Raw genomic sequence first — 16,649 nt, 5'->3', positions numbered from 1 at the left:
CGGTCGTAAGCAAGCAAGTAAGCGAACTTAATATAAAAGATTTAAATAAGTAATAAAATGTTCACCATCACAGCAATTTTGGCAACTACAAGAATTCCTAAAATGCAATTTGGATTGCGAGCAAGGCGACAAAGAGATGCACACATTTCAACTTCCTGGCAAATATATTCAACACATCGGACAATCTTTAATTAAGCAGTCGTCGTCGTATAAAAGACTGGCTTCCCACCATAGCAATGTGAAATTTCCAGCCTTTACTCAGCGCTGCTCATTGAGATGCGCACTCCTCACCTCGTAAAATGTGCCCACGTGCGTGTGCGCGTGCGTGTGCACGTGCGCGTCCACGTGCGCGTGTGTGTGCGCATGGGCAACACCAGTGACGATTATCTAAACCGGTCCTAGGCCTCCCCTAGGTCGACTCAGCCTCAAATGAGTACGTGGTGCGGTGTGTCAACATCGCCACTAGGGAGACAAAGGCTTTCGGGCGTGGTGCTGGCCACCCACCCCCTCGTGTGCCGTTCCGGCCATCATAGGTGCTCGCTAACAGCACTTGCTCCTACAGTCTGTTGAAGGCTATATGGGGGTTCTTTGTCTTTGTGTATTCCCGCACGTGCATGCCCTTGCCGCAGGAGTTTTTATGGCTACACACAATCGTCGTCATTCATTGTGAGCATGCATGGAAAGCAAATGTGGAGTGGTTAGCTCTATAAGCTGCGATCTAGATGATTTGGGTTTTATATATGAAATCAGAGTGGACGTGGTGCCTGGTTGACTCAACCACAAGAGAGCAACCAGTACGGTGTGTAAATATCGATTCTAACTAATTATAATACAATTTTTCAGAACCTTTGTCCGTCTTACTGCTGGTTGTAAGCCTCCCCCTGCCATGCTGGTCATAGGGGTTGTTTGACCATACTTCACCACGCTGGTCAGTCGGGATTGGTGAAGAGGAGGGGCCCGACATGGGTCAGACATCACTTGCCACCGATGATGGCCTTTGACTGGGAATCAAACTCAATTTGCTCAGTGCTCACCAATGCACCCACTATTCTACCCCCAAAATCAATACTCTGTAGAAAATAGATGGTTGGGTTTGTGCTTGCCACAACACCCTCTTGAATGCCATTGCGGGCATTAAGCTTGTCTCACTAATAGCACTTACCCTCATGTCTGTAAAGGTAAACTGGGGATTTTGTCCTTTTTTTGTATTTCAGGATTGAAAAGCAAAAATTATTGGCCTTTCATGAAGTGTAGTTTTAATTGCGTGTCCCTGGTTAACTGCCAACTGCGCTATTAGCAGCCACTCCTGCCCGAGCGTGAGGCTCTCCTCCATCACTGGAAGCCACTGATTGACACATCCTGGCAGAACACAGCTCAAGATATTGGCCACGGCTGGGCTCTCCTCGTGTCTACGCAGCTGGTCGGTACTCATCGACAAGGGATTATGCTTCCAGCACCACGGCTTGCATCCCGAGGGCTGGGTGCAGCCAGATCAAGGGAAAATACAAATTAGGAAAGAGCTTTTAGTACAAGCACTCCGTTGCATTTTAAAGTCGCTGAACAGGAAAACCCTTCTTTTTACGACGAGTGGAATCCTGAGGTTTATTTTTTTCAGCCCAGAATCTCGGCAGGTTCTGACTCACTACCGTGACATGAGCACTGTTAACCCCACTTGTGCCGCGCAAGCACGAGATGGCCTGCAGGGAAGGGGAAATATGGGCAGTGTCGGCAATGGTAAGATATCTGGATGTCACAGGGGTTAATGTACGTGTATGCGTACAGTGATTTGTCAATCTGGATAATAAATCTGTTTTTGTTTTGTCAAGCTCCTTTCATATCGAAATATCTCAAAGTGCCGAACATAGACAAAACTGGCACTCACATTTATCGATAAAATCCAATCGAAATACAATAAAGGCTGATAACAGTAAAAAATAACGAAGGCCTTCTCATTATTGATGGAGGCCTCCCCACTTTGGGCGGGTAGTGGGGAATATTTTACAAAGCTTCGCCACGCTACTCAGCGCAGGTTGGTGAAGGCAGGGAGCAGAACACACGGGAGCATAGAAATACAGTACAACAGTGCATGTTGCTCCAATGCCCCCCGCTGCCAATCGTTCAGCCCCGTGTTGTAGAAGAACCTGTCTGTGCAAAGGTTGGTGACGCAGCATCCAAATGCTCTCTCGGCTCACACCTGCTTTAGGGTCCAAGATCTGATTAGGTCGGGTGATGTTTGGTGATAAGAAACAAGGGTTAATGTCGAACAAAAATCAAAGTATCTGCCTGCTCAACGAAAGCGCAGGGACAGCGCTCATCTTGTTTTAATGATCCTGAGCCTGTGGTGGAAATTTCCGTAATTCCTATCGTAAGGACTGGTCTGAAAAAAAAGGGACAATCGCTGTGGCTTTCCCAATGAAGTGATATCAAACACGTGAACCCGTAAAAACAAAGTTTTTCACTCTAAATCTTTTATATGCGTGGCGGCTAGAGTCATCTCGTCCTCTGGCTTGAGATGGCTGCAATCTATGGGTCAGATGATTGTCTGCCAGTATTAAGCAATTGGTAATTAAATATTTAATTTGTTTTCCCTAAACAGTGTAAAATTTTGGAGAAAAAAATTTCACAAAAATTAATTGTCACACACAACGAGTCTGTGTGGAAAATTTCAGCTCGATTGGATCACGGGAAGTGGGTTAAAAAACGAGCGAAAGATTTGCACGGTCCTAAGCAAGCAAGCGAACTTAATATAAAGGATTTAAAAATATATTCGCCTGTGGAGGACGCGGGGATCGATCCCGCGACCTTTGGCATGGGAAGCGAGGGCGCTACCAACTGCGCTACTCCGCCACGGCCTGTGGAGGGGTTACGCTCTGGGCTCTTACACTCTGACGTTCAGCGAAAACCATGAATGTGTTCTATTTGAATATATGTAAAACAATTTTATTTGCCTAAAAAGTGTAAAATTTTGGGAAATTTTTTTCACGAACAATAATTGTCTGGCACAACGAGTCTGTGTGGAAAATGTCAGCTCGATTGGATCACGGGAAGTGGGTTAAAAAACGACCGAAAGATTTGCACGGTCCAAAGCAAGCAAGCAAGCACGCGAACTTAATATAAAGGATTTAAACAAGTAAACCCGTAAAAACAAAGTTTTTCACTCTAAATCCTTTATATGCGTGGCGGCTAGAGTTCTCTCGTCATCTGGCTTGAGATGGCTGCAATCTATGGGTCAGATGATTGTCTGTCAGTATTAAGCAATTGGTAATTAAATATTTAATTAGTTTTCCCTAAACAGTGTAAAATTTTGGAAAAAAAATTTCACGAAAATTAATTGTCACACACAACGAGTCTGTGTGGAAAATGTCAGCTCCATTGGATCACGGGAAGTGGGTTAAAAAACGAGCGAAAGATTTGCACGGTCCTAAGCAAGCAAGCGAACTTAATATAAAGGATTTAACAAGTAAACCCGTAAAAACAAAGTTTTTCACTATAAATCCTTTACATGCGTGGCGGCTAGAGTCCTCTCGTCCTCTGGCTTGAGATGGCTGCCACCTATGGGTCAGATGATTGTCTGCCACCATTAAGCAATTGGTAATTAAATATTTAATTTGTTTTCCCTAAACAGTGTAACATTTTCAATTTTTTTTTTCACGAAAATTAATTGTCACAGACAACGAGTCTGTGTGGAAAATGTCAGCTCGATTGGATCACGGGAAGTGGGTTAAAAAACGAGCGAAAGATTTGCACGGTCCTAAGCAAGCAAGCGAACTTAATATAAAGGATTTAAAAATATATTCGCCTGTGGAGGACGCGGGGATCGATCCCGCGACCTTTGGCATGGGAAGCGAGGGCGCTACTAACTGCGCTACTCCGCCACGGCCTGTGGAGGGGTTACGCTCTGGGCTCTTGCACTGTGATGTTCAGCCAAAGCAATGAATGCGTTCTATTTGAATATATGTAAAATACATTTTTTTTGCCTAAAAAGTGTAAAATTTTGGGAATTTTTTTTCACGAACAATAATTGTCTGGCACAACGAGTGTGTGTGGAAAATGTCAGCTCGATTGGATCACGGGAAGTGGGTTAAAAAACGACCGAAAGATTTGCACGGTCCTAAGCAAGCAAGCAAGCACGCGAACTTAATATAAAGGATTTAAAAAGTATTAACTCACGAAAGGGATTATGAGCTGAAATTGACCACCAACGTACAATTTGTTGCCCACCAAATGGAATTGAGCACTCCGCCCGCTCGACGCGAAACATGTTGGTCATTCAATCGGATCTCCTTTACGGCCTTCGTGCTTTATGTGCACGACAGCATTGGGGATTCAGAAAATACCCTCATTGATTCACATTAACCAAAAAGGTTTTAAATGGGCATAAATCGGCGATCTTTTGTTGAACTGGCCTATCGAGTTTGATCTAAAATTGGGCAGAAATGTCATGAAATGTGATTGGACGACCAGAAAAAAATCTTTAACAAAAAATGGTCGTGCATTTTCAAACATAAACAAGAACAAATGTAGATTTTGTTGTTGTTGTTGTTGCGTTCTCTATGGGACTCTTTCTCATCTTGACAAACATTTTGACAAAAGCAATGCATTTTCATTAAAAATGTAGGGCGTTCCCACCAATCGACAATTCTACTATTGAAGAATTGCGATCAACGCCCCCTCGAGAAAGGCCCCTTTCACCCGCAGAACCTTTGGGATCACCAAACGGCGGCTGGGATGAAATCAGCAGAGGGATTTTGTCTTGCCCATTGTTCTTTGTGGTGCATGGTAGCAGAAAATGCATCGTAAAGTTTGAAGAATTACAAAATCAAATGGCCGTGCTGTAAACATACACGACCCTCTTGTTTTATGATTGTCCAGAACGGGCTACTGAGTGCCGATGTCATCTTCCACATCTCAAATAAAAAAATGACTGCCACCTATGAAAAAATGTGCCATAAAACTACAGCATTTCTGTAATAATGGTGAACCTCACTCTCTACACACACACACGCCATTTGTCTCGTGCAGAAATACTACTGTATTAGCCAGCTCTCCTTTGCAAAAAAACCCCACCAAGAATGACCTCTGGCTTCGTACCTGTGTAAATAAAGACACAGAATGACTACTGCTCTTTCTCTCCGTCACCTTGAGCGTGTCATTGATGTCGGATTTAAGACAACAGACTGACAGAGCAATATTCCTTTCCGCAGCACGAGCACCTTAAACGCCTGCATGAAACGAGCATTGTTCTTTTTGTTGCGTTAAACTGAACAGCTGAACAGCATTCCCCGTGCATATAAACAGGGAGCATTCCTAGAATACCATCAACAACATTACATCATAGCGTCACGTGGTCCGTGGAAACATTTGGTTAGAAATGTTACGAGGCGTTATTGTCGTGAGAAAACCAAGAGGCTGCTACCAGTGATATCGTATTATCACAGTACAATAGTCCACTCACGATTGCTCAGCATGAATTGTGTTTTCGTGTTTACATTTCAAAACACGTGAAATTGCAGAAACAATAAAAAAGCGGCAGCTGATGGCGGAAGGCAGCTCCGGTTAGCGCTTGGACAGCAGCAGGCAAGTCCCAAGTTAAGCATCTTTCTACTTAAAACGACATGGATACGATCATTATAATCTTGTTGCTGGCCCTCAGGCCGCGTTCGATGGCAGCAAGTTTTTCATCCTCGACAAACCCCCTCAATGGGGGGAGGGGGGTGGGATCCGTCGCCTCCCCTCCGAGCGGGATTTGAAACCCTGCATAGTTTTCCGACTGCCAGCCGAGAGCTCTAAGGACACACGGCGCAACCCGTGTCACGGACGTGGCGAGGTCGCCACCCACTCGAACCGGACCGGTGGACTTTGACTGCTGCCCGTCACGGCGATATGTCCGCCGGCGCCTTTAATCATCATCATCATCACCACCACCGCCGCCTCTCTCGCCTGCGCCGTCTCCACAGGCAGCGACAAGTGGCCACGCCGCCCTTTGTGCGCGTAGATTTATGGCAACACATTTACATCGGATAGAGAAGACGAGAGGGGGGGGCAGGAGGAGGAGGGGGGGTCACGCGTGACATTGCCTGACATCACCCTGCTTCTAGGAAGCAGGGGGATGTTATCTGCGCCGGGTTGACGTGTCTTCGAATTTCACAACATCTAAACACTTGTTTACGCTGTACTATATATGTAGAGCATGTATACATTATTATATATTTTGTATTACATTTTATATAACAACAAAGTGTTTTTTTTTACATTTATACTGTACGTGTGCTATTTACACTATTCACATTTTACTTTGTGCGTTTGAATTATGTTCATTATCCTCGCCTAATACAATGTAAATTCCTCATTAATTCTAAATAAATCACCACCATTGCCTTACCACATAGCCACGCTCATTTTTTAGACCCCCCCCCCACACACAAGGTGATGATTGGCTAAGTCAATCTTAGGAGGACCGGGATTGTGAGCCAAGCGTTCAAATCACAGCACCACCTGGCCCAGCAGACGTTAAATAATAATAACTCCCTGGTCACAAACAATCAGCGTTACCCGTCACCGAGATCGCATGCGGGAAAATGCAGGATACCAAAAAAATCCCCCAAAAAAACAGACGCGTTGAGAGGGTGGGGAAAAGAATGCGCGTGCATTCATTGAGTCACGAACGACTGCGCCTCTCACTCAAGGCGTAACAAACAGCTCCCTCCCCCTCTCCCTCTCTCTCCTGGGAGTGGAGTCCTAAACCTCACTGATGCACGCGCCGTCAGATTTTACTGCTGGCTCGGTGTTGGAAGGGCGGTGCGCTGCGGCCGTGGGCGTTGTTTGGACGCCACGGTGGCTAGGAGATGTTAACTACCTCGCCTGGTATACAGGAGGTCGTGGGGTTTCGGGTCCAGACCCTGACACGCCTGCTGTATATTTGGAGTTAGAATGTTCTCCCCCCCCCCACCGTGGTCGCGTGGATTTTTTCCGGGTCCTCCGGCTCCCCCCCCCCCCTCCACGTTTAGAAGCAACGTTACGCATTTAGAGTATTTGCTGCTGCTACACATTTCCACGACGATGATGATGATGCTGATAAGGCAGCCACTTTCGTTGAGCTATCATTTGTTGGAGCCAGGTCGCTTCGGCACAAGAGCTACTACGACATATTGCTCAGCGGTGCCTTGCCCGGTGAAATGCAACAACACGAACAGAACAAATGTGAGCGCTCGGTCGTGGTAGGGCGCGCGAACGGAGCGAGCGGGAGATGTTGTTGTCGCGCGCGTGCGCACGTGCGCACCGGAGGGAGGGAGGGGAGGGAGGGAGGGAGGGAGGGGAGGGAGGGGTGAGGGGAGGGAGGGGGAGAGGGGAGGGAGGGGGAGGGGAGGGAGGGGGGGAGGGGAGGGAGGGGGAGGGGAGGGAGGGGGGAGGGGGGAAGGGGAGGGAGGGGTGAGGGGAGGGAGGGGGGGAGGGGATGGGAGGGGGGAGGGGAGGGAGGGGTGAGGGGAGGGAGGGGGGGAGGGGTGAGGGGAGGGAGGGGGGGAGGGGTGAGGGGAGGGAGGGGGGGAGGGGATGGGAGGGGGGAGGGGAGGGAGGGGTGAGGGGAGGGAGGGGGGGTGAGGGGAGGGAGGGGGGGGAGGGGAGGTAGGGAGGGAAGGGGAGGTCGGGGAGGGAAGGGGAGGGAGGGGTGAGGGGAGGGAGGGGGGAAGGGGAGGGAGGGGAGGGAGGAGGGAGGGGAGGGAGGGGAGGGGGGGAGGGGAGGGAGGGGGGAGGGGAGGGAGGGGGGTAGGGGAGGGAGGGGGGAAGGGGATGGGAGGGAGGGAAGGAAGGGAAGGAAGGAAGGGAGAGGGGAGGGAAGGGAGAGGGGAGGGAAGGGGAGAGGGGAGAGAGGAGGAGAGGGGAGGGAGGGGAATGAGGGGGTAAGGGGAGGGGAGGGAGGGGGAGAGGGGAGGGGAGGGAGGGGGGGAATGGAGGAGGGAGGACACGGGGAGATCCTCACGTGCCGCCGAGCAGCCGCGCACATCTCACCGTCCGTGCAAACGCCACATGCGGGTGGGGTGCGGGTGGGGGTGGCGGTGGGGTGCGGGTGGGGTGCGGGTGGGGTGGGGGTGGGATACGGATGGGGGTGGGGTGGGGGTGTCGGTGGGGTGGAGGTGGGGTGAGGGTGGGGTGCGGGTGGGATGCGGGTGGGGTGCGGGTGGGGTGCCGGTGGGGTGGAGGTGGGGGTGCGGGTGCCGGTGGGGGTGGGGTGGGGTGCCGGTGGGGTGGAGGTGGGGTGCCGGTGGGGGTGCCGGTGGGGGTGCTGGTGGGGGTGGGGTGGGGGTGCCGGTGGGGTGGAGGTGGGGTGAGGGTGGGGTGCGGGTGGGGTGCCGGTGGGGTGGAGGTGGGGGTGCGGGTGCCGGTGGGGGTGGGGTGGGGGTGCCGGTGGGGTGGAGGTGGGGTGCCGGTGGGGGTGCCGGTGGGGGTGCGGGTGGGGGTGGTAATCTCCCCCTGCGCCCGGCGTGCCAAGTGCGGCGGCGCGTCTGCGCTGCGCCTTGACCCACATGTCATCACCGAGGCCGATCGATGGCGCTGCGCTCACTGGGTTCCCCGTGCCGCTCCTACTGGGCAGTCCGCAGGAGCGGCACCGAGATATGCGGAGTCGGCTGCCCATGATGCTGCTGCTGATGCTGCTGCTGTCACCGTCGGCGTGCGTGCACCACTGTTGGTTGCCCCACGATAGCCATAGACCACGAGACGTTATGGGAATAGACGATAGGATAAGGGGGAAAAAACCCCCAGTTCTCTACAACCGCGCGTTGAACATTTCCTCAAGGATTCTAAGCGGTGTATCGTTTACAGCTCGTGTTTACAGCTCGTGTAAACATCAGCAACTGGGCGCAAAGACCCAGGTCAGCTCCTGGAGCCTCGGCTGGATACCGCCAGTTTTGCCCCGAGCTCTTTCCCACAACGATTTTCGTCCCCCCCCCCCCGCCTGCTTTGTGTTATTACAATTAAATGTCGATGACACATTTATGGATCATTCGCTTAATTTTAAGATGTAAATCACCCTCACAGTCCCTACGTGTGGTGAGATTTCATTGTCCGCACAGAATTAGAGATGATTTAAAAATATATATAGCAGTTGTGCAAATGATGTATCTACGAATTAAGTAGCAGCAATACTGAAATATAACATTCATATCCAGGTGTACCATGGGATCTCAAATATCCACGAAGTAAAAATGTCTGTCAGGGATGGAGTGGTGGTGCAGCGGTTGGCACACTATGCGATGAACCCGGCGACCTGAGTTCGATTGCCGTCCACAGCTAACATTATCTGTACGAGTGCTGGGCTCTCCCTTCACAAACCCGCAATGACCACCGTCTGTGTATGTTGAACTTCACTCGCACCGTACGTAGCCAACCGTGACAATCTGATATTAAACCTTTCTCCTCTGCTGCTGTGAGTCAAAAAGTAAACAATTGTTTTCCTGTGTCTAGCCGATGCAGACACTGGCCCCCTGCCAAAGGAATAAGCAATCTCCACACTCCAGGCTCAGGACTACCAAAGATTGGGGCAGGGAGATATTTAGAATTTTTTAAATCTTAAAATAATAATGCACCACCCCCTCCGTCAATACAATGATGAATGATGGCTTGCCCAGACCATGTTTGTCATTGGGGGTTGTTTGATCACACTTAGCCATGCTGGTCAGCGCCGTTTGGTAAAGGAGAGGACCCATAATCGATTCAGCCGTCACTCGCTACTGATATTATCCGTGGTTGGGAATCAAACTCAGGTTGCTGGGGTTCACAGTGCAATACCCTAACCACTGCGGTACCACTTCCCCATACATTTTGAAATGTAGTGTTTTTTATTTCACGATTTTTTCCAAATAAATTCATCACGATGTCGAAGGGAGTGTGACTTTAGCTGTGTGTTTAAATTGTGCATTGACACCTGTGCCAAAAATTGTACATGTAAAATGACGATAATAAGTGGTGGTGGTGGTGATTGTGTTCCATTGTGGCAATGCCAGACACTCAGCTTTCCCAATTCTGCTTCACACAGAGACTGATTTCTACACCTAAGTGCTGTCTTTAACCCAGCCTCGTACCACCAGCTACCGAGCTGTGGCAATGTTAAGGACACACAATTGCATGATCATCATTATTACTTGTAAATGCAATGCATTATTTAATCAGTGGTCTCTGAAAGATAAAGCCCCTTACATCTCCGCATAGAAAATATGCAGCACGAAGGTTAGCAAAAAAATATTACGTAATGCGCAGACCAAAATAAAATGTTGATTTCGGAATAACATGCAGATAAATAATGCAGCTTTAGTGCAGAAACACAGACGGGGAACATATGTAATGGCGCTAATGGAATACAAATGTAATATCCTGGAATTTTGTGCGGGCCACAATGACTTCTAATATAATTGCAGTTCCTAAAAAAACACACAAGTTGCCGTATAAAATCAACGTATTCCATTTCCTCTCAGCCTTTTCATTTCTCCTCTGCACCGCAAAACATGCCGGCGATAAAATCAGGCATTGTCGTACGCTTTAAATTTAGCGGTGCAAAGAAGGAAGTTATTTTTTGTCCGAAACAGATTTCACGTTCGTTCACTTTTTTACACATACACTTTTTTGTGGATTTTCTTCTTTTAATTCCAAACAGATTCATCTTTACAAGTGTGCCTGTTCCAAGTCCCCCCCCCCCCATCTCCTTTGGGCTGTTTCAGAATTCCACGTGTAAGTTTTATCTGGGTGTCTCTCTCTTTCTCTCAGGCTATGTCTCTCTCTCTCTGCGTTTCTATTAGTGTCTGTCTCAAGCTATATCTCTTTGTTTATGACTATGTCTCTCATTGCCTGTGTGTGTGTGTTGTGTGTGTGTCTCTCTCTCTGACCGTATGCAAATGATAGTGTCTGTACCTGGTGCTTCTTTTGTTTATATCTCTGCATCTGAGTGTCTCGTTTCCTCCATCTCTCTCTGTTTCTGTGGCCCACAAATCCCCAATTGGTATCGAAAACTCCTGAGTGCCTTACAATTATAATTTACAAAATGCTCACTCTCTCTGTCTCTCTGCATAATCGTGTACAAAACATCACGGTGTTTTTATGCAAAATAATATTTAGCAAGGCAGCTCTTTTGATCTCAGTGGGTTCTCACCAAGTTCACGTACCTCTATAACGCCAACATGCTGCCAATGGATGCACGGACACTCGCACCGATTGCGCAATAATAATTCACTGTGTAACAAAAACAATATTTTGTCCCTGGTAGTAAGTGTTATTTCCTAATTGGTTATGCCTCAAAAGTGCAGAAAATGGCTATTATTCCCCACAAACTTTGCTTCTGTGACCAGGACAGTGATCTTTTGAAATGTACCTATTTTCAATGAGAAAACGTGGTGTGCATTTGTGTCATTCCTTCACATAAAGTCCTGGTTACAAAAGCAAAGTTTGTGGGGAATAATAGTCATTTTCGATACTTTTTATGCATCAGGTCCTCATTTGAGGCTGAGTCGACCTAGTAGAGGCCCAAGAACGGTTCAGACAATCGTCACTGGTGTTGGTCGTGAGCGGGAATCGAACCCGGGTTGCCAGGTACCTAGCGTAGCACGCTAACCGCTACACTACCGATCCCCACACACACACATTGACCCACACATTGACCCACACACTGACACTGACCCAGGTCAAATAGACACAATGGCATAATATGCATCCTCGCAAAATGTTGCACACATTGACACAACGCTGATATTGGCATGGTAACATAATGTAGGCTACACGCTTTAACAGTGACACACAGAGTAACCTATCAACCCCGTATAGCCTTCAACAGACTTTTGAAGTGCTGGTTGCGAGCGCACCTTTTAAAGCCGGAACAGCACACGAGGGTGTGGGTGGCCAGTACCACGCCCGGTCGGTCACCTTTGTATCCCCAATGCCGATGTTTACACACTCCATCAGGTACAGGGCTCATTCAAGGTTGAACCGATCTCGGGGAGGCCTAAGACCGGTTCAGATATTCGTCACCTATGTTGGCAGGAATGTAACTCAGGTTACCAGGTTTGTAGCACAGTGCGCTGATCACTGCGCCACCGCTCCCCACTAACTCTAACTAAGGCACCTCACCCTAACGCACACTCAAATTATTCGGTGGCAATGCATTGGCAGTGGTCCGCAACCACAAATAAAAACAAAAACTCACATCCGTCAATAACATTGCCTTTAAAGAACTAAATAAAAATAGACGTCGTTTCGGGCAATGGCCCATTTTCATTAAAACATTAATCAACTATGCATGTGTGGTGGCTATTCGTCATTGCACATACATCTGAAGAAGGCCCATTGCCCGAAACGTCGTTTTATACGTTTTATTTCCAGAATCTGAATATTTAATACCGGAGGAATCTGAAGCTCTTTTCCAACACACAATAAAGTAACACACCCTATGCACCCACCACCAGCACCCACCACCACCACCAGCACCTACCCACCACCAACCACCACCAACCACCAACCACCAACCACCACCAACCACCAACCACCACCAACCACCAACCACCACCACCCACCACCCACCACCACCCACCCACCACCAGCACCCACCCACCACCACCACCACCACCCACCACGCACCACCACCACCCACGCACCACCACCACCACCCACCACCCACCACCACCACCCACCACCTCTGACCGTGGGCCTGCGCCAACTGCACCGCTGGCCGCACAGCGAGGGCCCCAGCACTGCGTCCCCTGCGAGGAAGTCGCGGTCCACGTAGAGGGAGCCGCTGCGGAGGCAATCGGCGCGCAGCTCCGCGAATCGCCGCGGGTCGCGCCCGGGGGGCTCCTGAAGGCGCTCGGCGCGGCTGCGGATGGCGCTGGCGCGGTACTGGCGGTGGTGCTGCTGCTCCACGAAGTGCTCCAGCCGGGGCGCGCACGGCGACTGGGGCAGGTCGTCCACGATGTAGAAGAACGGCATCGTCTCTTCCAATCTGGGTGCCGCCTACGCCGAATTCTGTTGCTGATACCACGGGGCTCGCAGTGTCTCCTTGTAGCCCCCCCCCCCCCCCCGCTGTGTGCTGTGTACGAGTACTAGTTGGTACGTGCGTGAGAGTTTGTGTGTGTGTGTGTCTTTGTCTTGTGTGTGTATGGAAGACTGGCCACCACCACCCAACCCTCTTTGATTGCCGGACTGATCTTAATAGGTGCTCGCCAACATAACTTGTCCCAACAGTCTGTTACAGGCTATGGGTGTTGTGTGTCTCGCGAGCTGCACTTACCCCAAGAGTCTGTTAAGGTTATAGGGGAGGGGTCTTCGTAATTTGAGAGTATGATCGTGGTGCAGATGATCGACCTCAATGTGTATTTTTGTGTATGTCAAAGTGTGTACGTGTATTTCTTGGTGTGTGTGTGTATCTATAAGCTCTCGACCTATAGATTCGTGTATTTATTTATAGAATGGGTACCATCAGGAAGGTGTATTTTGCCGAGATTGATGTGTATGTAGTTTAGCGCACGTGTGTATATCCCAGATTGTACGTGTCCTAGAATTGATGTGCATCCATATACTATGCCTGTGTACGTAGTCGATTTGCCTGACGACTTACTATGTATGTGTGGTTGTTAATAGTTGCAGACCTATCGATCGCACGAATTATGCAGCTATCGATACATTGTCGCGGACTGCCTGTTCACCCAGATTGCCGAGTGTTTCTCGGTAACCTCCCTATGTTGTTGTTATTATATGACAATGCGTGTTTAAATTCGTATGTAATTAACGTGCAAGTGCACCGTGCAAGTATAACAGGTCTTGCAAGGTTGCATTTCCAAACGGAGCGGTTTCTCAACGCACGCATCGCCAACGAATACATCTGACGCTATGTAATTTCGGGTCTGTCATCGAGTTACAACACAATGAAGTATACGTTCGTACGTCTGTGACTCTGATTTAAAAAAAAATTATATAAAAAAAGTCTCGCCGCAATTCGGTAAACGACTTAATCTGGCCACCAACTCGCCACGATTGTGTTCACACATTCTGACGGTGTTGGCACGGACCTCTTGCGCGCTGTGGTTGCCCTCCACGTGACGGAGTCGGAGTCGTCGCCTTCGACCGCGGTATTCAATAATCAACAACCCAGCCTCGGCGGCTTACAACAATAGCCCACACGCCAGCCCGTGCTGTCAACGCTATCGCCGCCCAAGGAATGGAAGAAGACGAAGGGGGGGGGGGGGGGGGAAACCCCCACGCACAACTGGCGTACGCTTCAGCTGTCTACCTACATCGGGGTAGGCAACGGATTCACAAATAGTCACTCTTGAGCGTCACCGTAACCCGCGCGCGTAGCCCGGTGTGATCTAGACCGAGTGCGTGCATCCTACCATCTCAACTGGTGCCGTGTTGTTCATTTCCCTGCCGCTGCTGCTGATGCTGTGTGTGTGAATCGTGTAGAACCCCGAGAACTGCACGCCTTATAGCCCCTACCTGCGCGCATCGGTGTGCGTGTACAAGCCGAACGCATAGACTGTTTGTCTCAATGTGTCTCTCTGAACTGGTGCGCCTCTATGAAAACAACGCGTTAGCATACCTATGGCCGCGTGCATTGGGTGCTCGTGAATACATAGCCTCTGTCCTATGTGAGGTTTGCGTGTCGTGGTCGCAACAGCCCGTGCAGGAGACAATGACTGCTCTCGGCTCCCCGTTGGTGTTGTAGCAGCAGCAGCAGCAGCGGCAGCAGCTTCTCCTGCAGCGCTCCCCCGAGTGTCGCCGTGCTGGTGCTGGAGAGGGGGACGAGCGCTTGAGAGACGGGGGGGGGGGGGGGGGGGGGGTGTTCGCTGCTCCGGCCACTTGCGAGTGAAATAAATAAATACTGGGAAGAGAGAGAGAGGTGGGGGGGAGAGGCAATAAAGAGAAGCCCTCGCGCTCGCTTCTCATCCAAAGGAGGGCGGGAGGGGTGGCACCGCTGCCTCCTCCTCCTCTTCCTCCTCCTCGTCCCCCCTTCGCGGAGGCTCCCGCGTGAGAGTCTGGAAGGCAGCCAAGTCAGACGAGGTTCTAAATATAGAGCCGTGTGTGGTGTAGCCTGGAGCAGTGTGTGTTGTAGCCTGGAGCAGTGTGTGGTGTAGCCTGGGGCAGTGTGTGGTGTAGCCTGGAGCAGTGTGTGGTGTAGCCTGGAGCAGTGTGTGGTGGAGCCTGGGGCAGTGTGTGGTGTAGCCTGGAGCAGTGTGTGGTGGAGCCTGGGGCAGTGTGTGGTGTAGCTTCGAGCAGTGTGTGGTGGAGCCTGGGGCAGTGTGTGGTGGAGCCTGGGGCAGTGTGGTGTAGCCTGGGGCAGTGTGGTGGAGCCTGGGGCAGTGTGGTGGAGCCTGGGGCAGTGTGGTGTAGCCTGGGGCAGTGTGGTGGAGCCTGGGGCAGTGTGGTGTAGCCTGGGGCAGTGTGGTGGAGCCTGGGGCAGTGTGGTGGAGCCTGGGGCAGTGTGTGGTGTAGCCTGGAGCAGTGTGGTGTAGCCTGGGGCAGTGTGTGGTGGAGCCTGGGGCAGTGTGGTGGAGCCTGGGGCAGTGTGGTGTAGCCTGGGGCAGTGTGTGGTGTAGCCTGGGGCAGTGTGGTGGAGCCTGGGGCAGTGTGGTGTAGCCTGGGGCAGTGTGGTGTAGCCTGGGGCAGTGTGTGGTGTAGCCTGGGGCAGTGTGTGGTGTAGCCTGGGGCAGTGTGGTGGAGCCTGGGGCAGTGTGGTGTAGCCTGGGGCAGTGTGGTGTAGCCTGGAGCAGTGTGGTGTAGCCTGGAGCAGTGTGTGGTGTAGCCTGGAGCAGTGTGTGGTGTAGCCTGGGGCAGTGTGTGGTGTAGCCTGGAGCAGTGTGTGGTGTAGCCTGGGGCAGTGTGTGGTGTAGCCTGGGGCAGTGTGGTGGAGCCTGGGGCAGTGTGGTGTAGCCTGGGGCAGTGTGGTGGAGCCTGGGGCAGTGTGGTGGAGCCTGGGGCAGTGTGTGGTGTAGCCTGGAGCAGTGTGGTGTAGCCTGGGGCAGTGTGTGGTGTAGCCTGGGGCAGTGTGTGGTGTAGCCTAGGGCAGTGTGGTGGAGCCTGGGGCAGTGTGTGGTGTAGCCTGGGGCAGTGTGTGGTGTAGCCTGGGGCAGTGTGGTGGAGCCTGGGGCAGTGTGGTGTAGCCTGGAGCAGTGTGGTGTAGCCTGGAGCAGTGTGTGGTGTAGCCTGGAGCAGTGTGTGGTGTAGCCTGGGGCAGTGTGTGGTGTAGCCTGGCGCAGTGTGTGGTGTAGCCTGGGGCAGTGTGTGGTGTAGCCTGGGGCAGTGTGTGGTGTAGCCTGGAGCAGTGTGTGGTGTAGCCTGGAGCAGTGTGTGGTGTAGCCTGGGGCAGTGTGTGGTGTAGCCTGGCGCAGTGTGTGGTGTAGCCTGGAGCAGTGTGTGGTGTAGCCTGGAGCAGTGTGTGGTGTAGCCTGGGGCAGTGTGTGGTGTAGCCTGGCGCAGTGTGTGGTGTAGCCTGGGGCAGTGTGTGGTGTAGCCTGGGCAGTGTGTGGTGTAGCCTGGAGCAGTGTGTGGTGTAGCCTGGGGCAGTGTGTGGTGCCACAACGACGGGGCCGCTCTGCCGAGCCAGGGAGCCGCCCGGCTTCCACCACTGCACTGCCCCCCATCACCCCCCCACATAAGCACGCACCCGCACCCAC

General features: G+C 51.2%; 1 protein-coding gene across 2 annotated transcripts in view; it reads right to left on the bottom strand.

Annotated features, from left to right (window-relative positions):
* The window catches only part of LOC133347252 (calpain-1 catalytic subunit-like), a 68,707-nt gene extending 53,723 nt beyond the window's left edge, over positions 1–14,984 (bottom strand). For both annotated transcript variants that reach the window (XM_061559364.1, XM_061559365.1), the window contains exon 1: positions 12,682–14,984. In XM_061559364.1, the coding sequence (XP_061415348.1) occupies positions 12,682–12,966 (285 nt within the window). In that variant the 5' untranslated portion in view covers positions 12,967–14,984. The remainder of the gene's footprint in view (positions 1–12,681) is intronic.
* Between the last annotated feature and the right edge of the window lie 1,665 nt (positions 14,985–16,649).

Source organism: Lethenteron reissneri, chromosome 25, assembly GCF_015708825.2.
Source record: "Lethenteron reissneri isolate LAM-NWPU_2019-01 chromosome 25, ASM1570882v1, whole genome shotgun sequence".
Taxonomy (NCBI): Eukaryota; Metazoa; Chordata; class Hyperoartia; order Petromyzontiformes; family Petromyzontidae; genus Lethenteron; species Lethenteron reissneri.
This window is presented reverse-complemented; position numbering and strand designations above follow the sequence as displayed.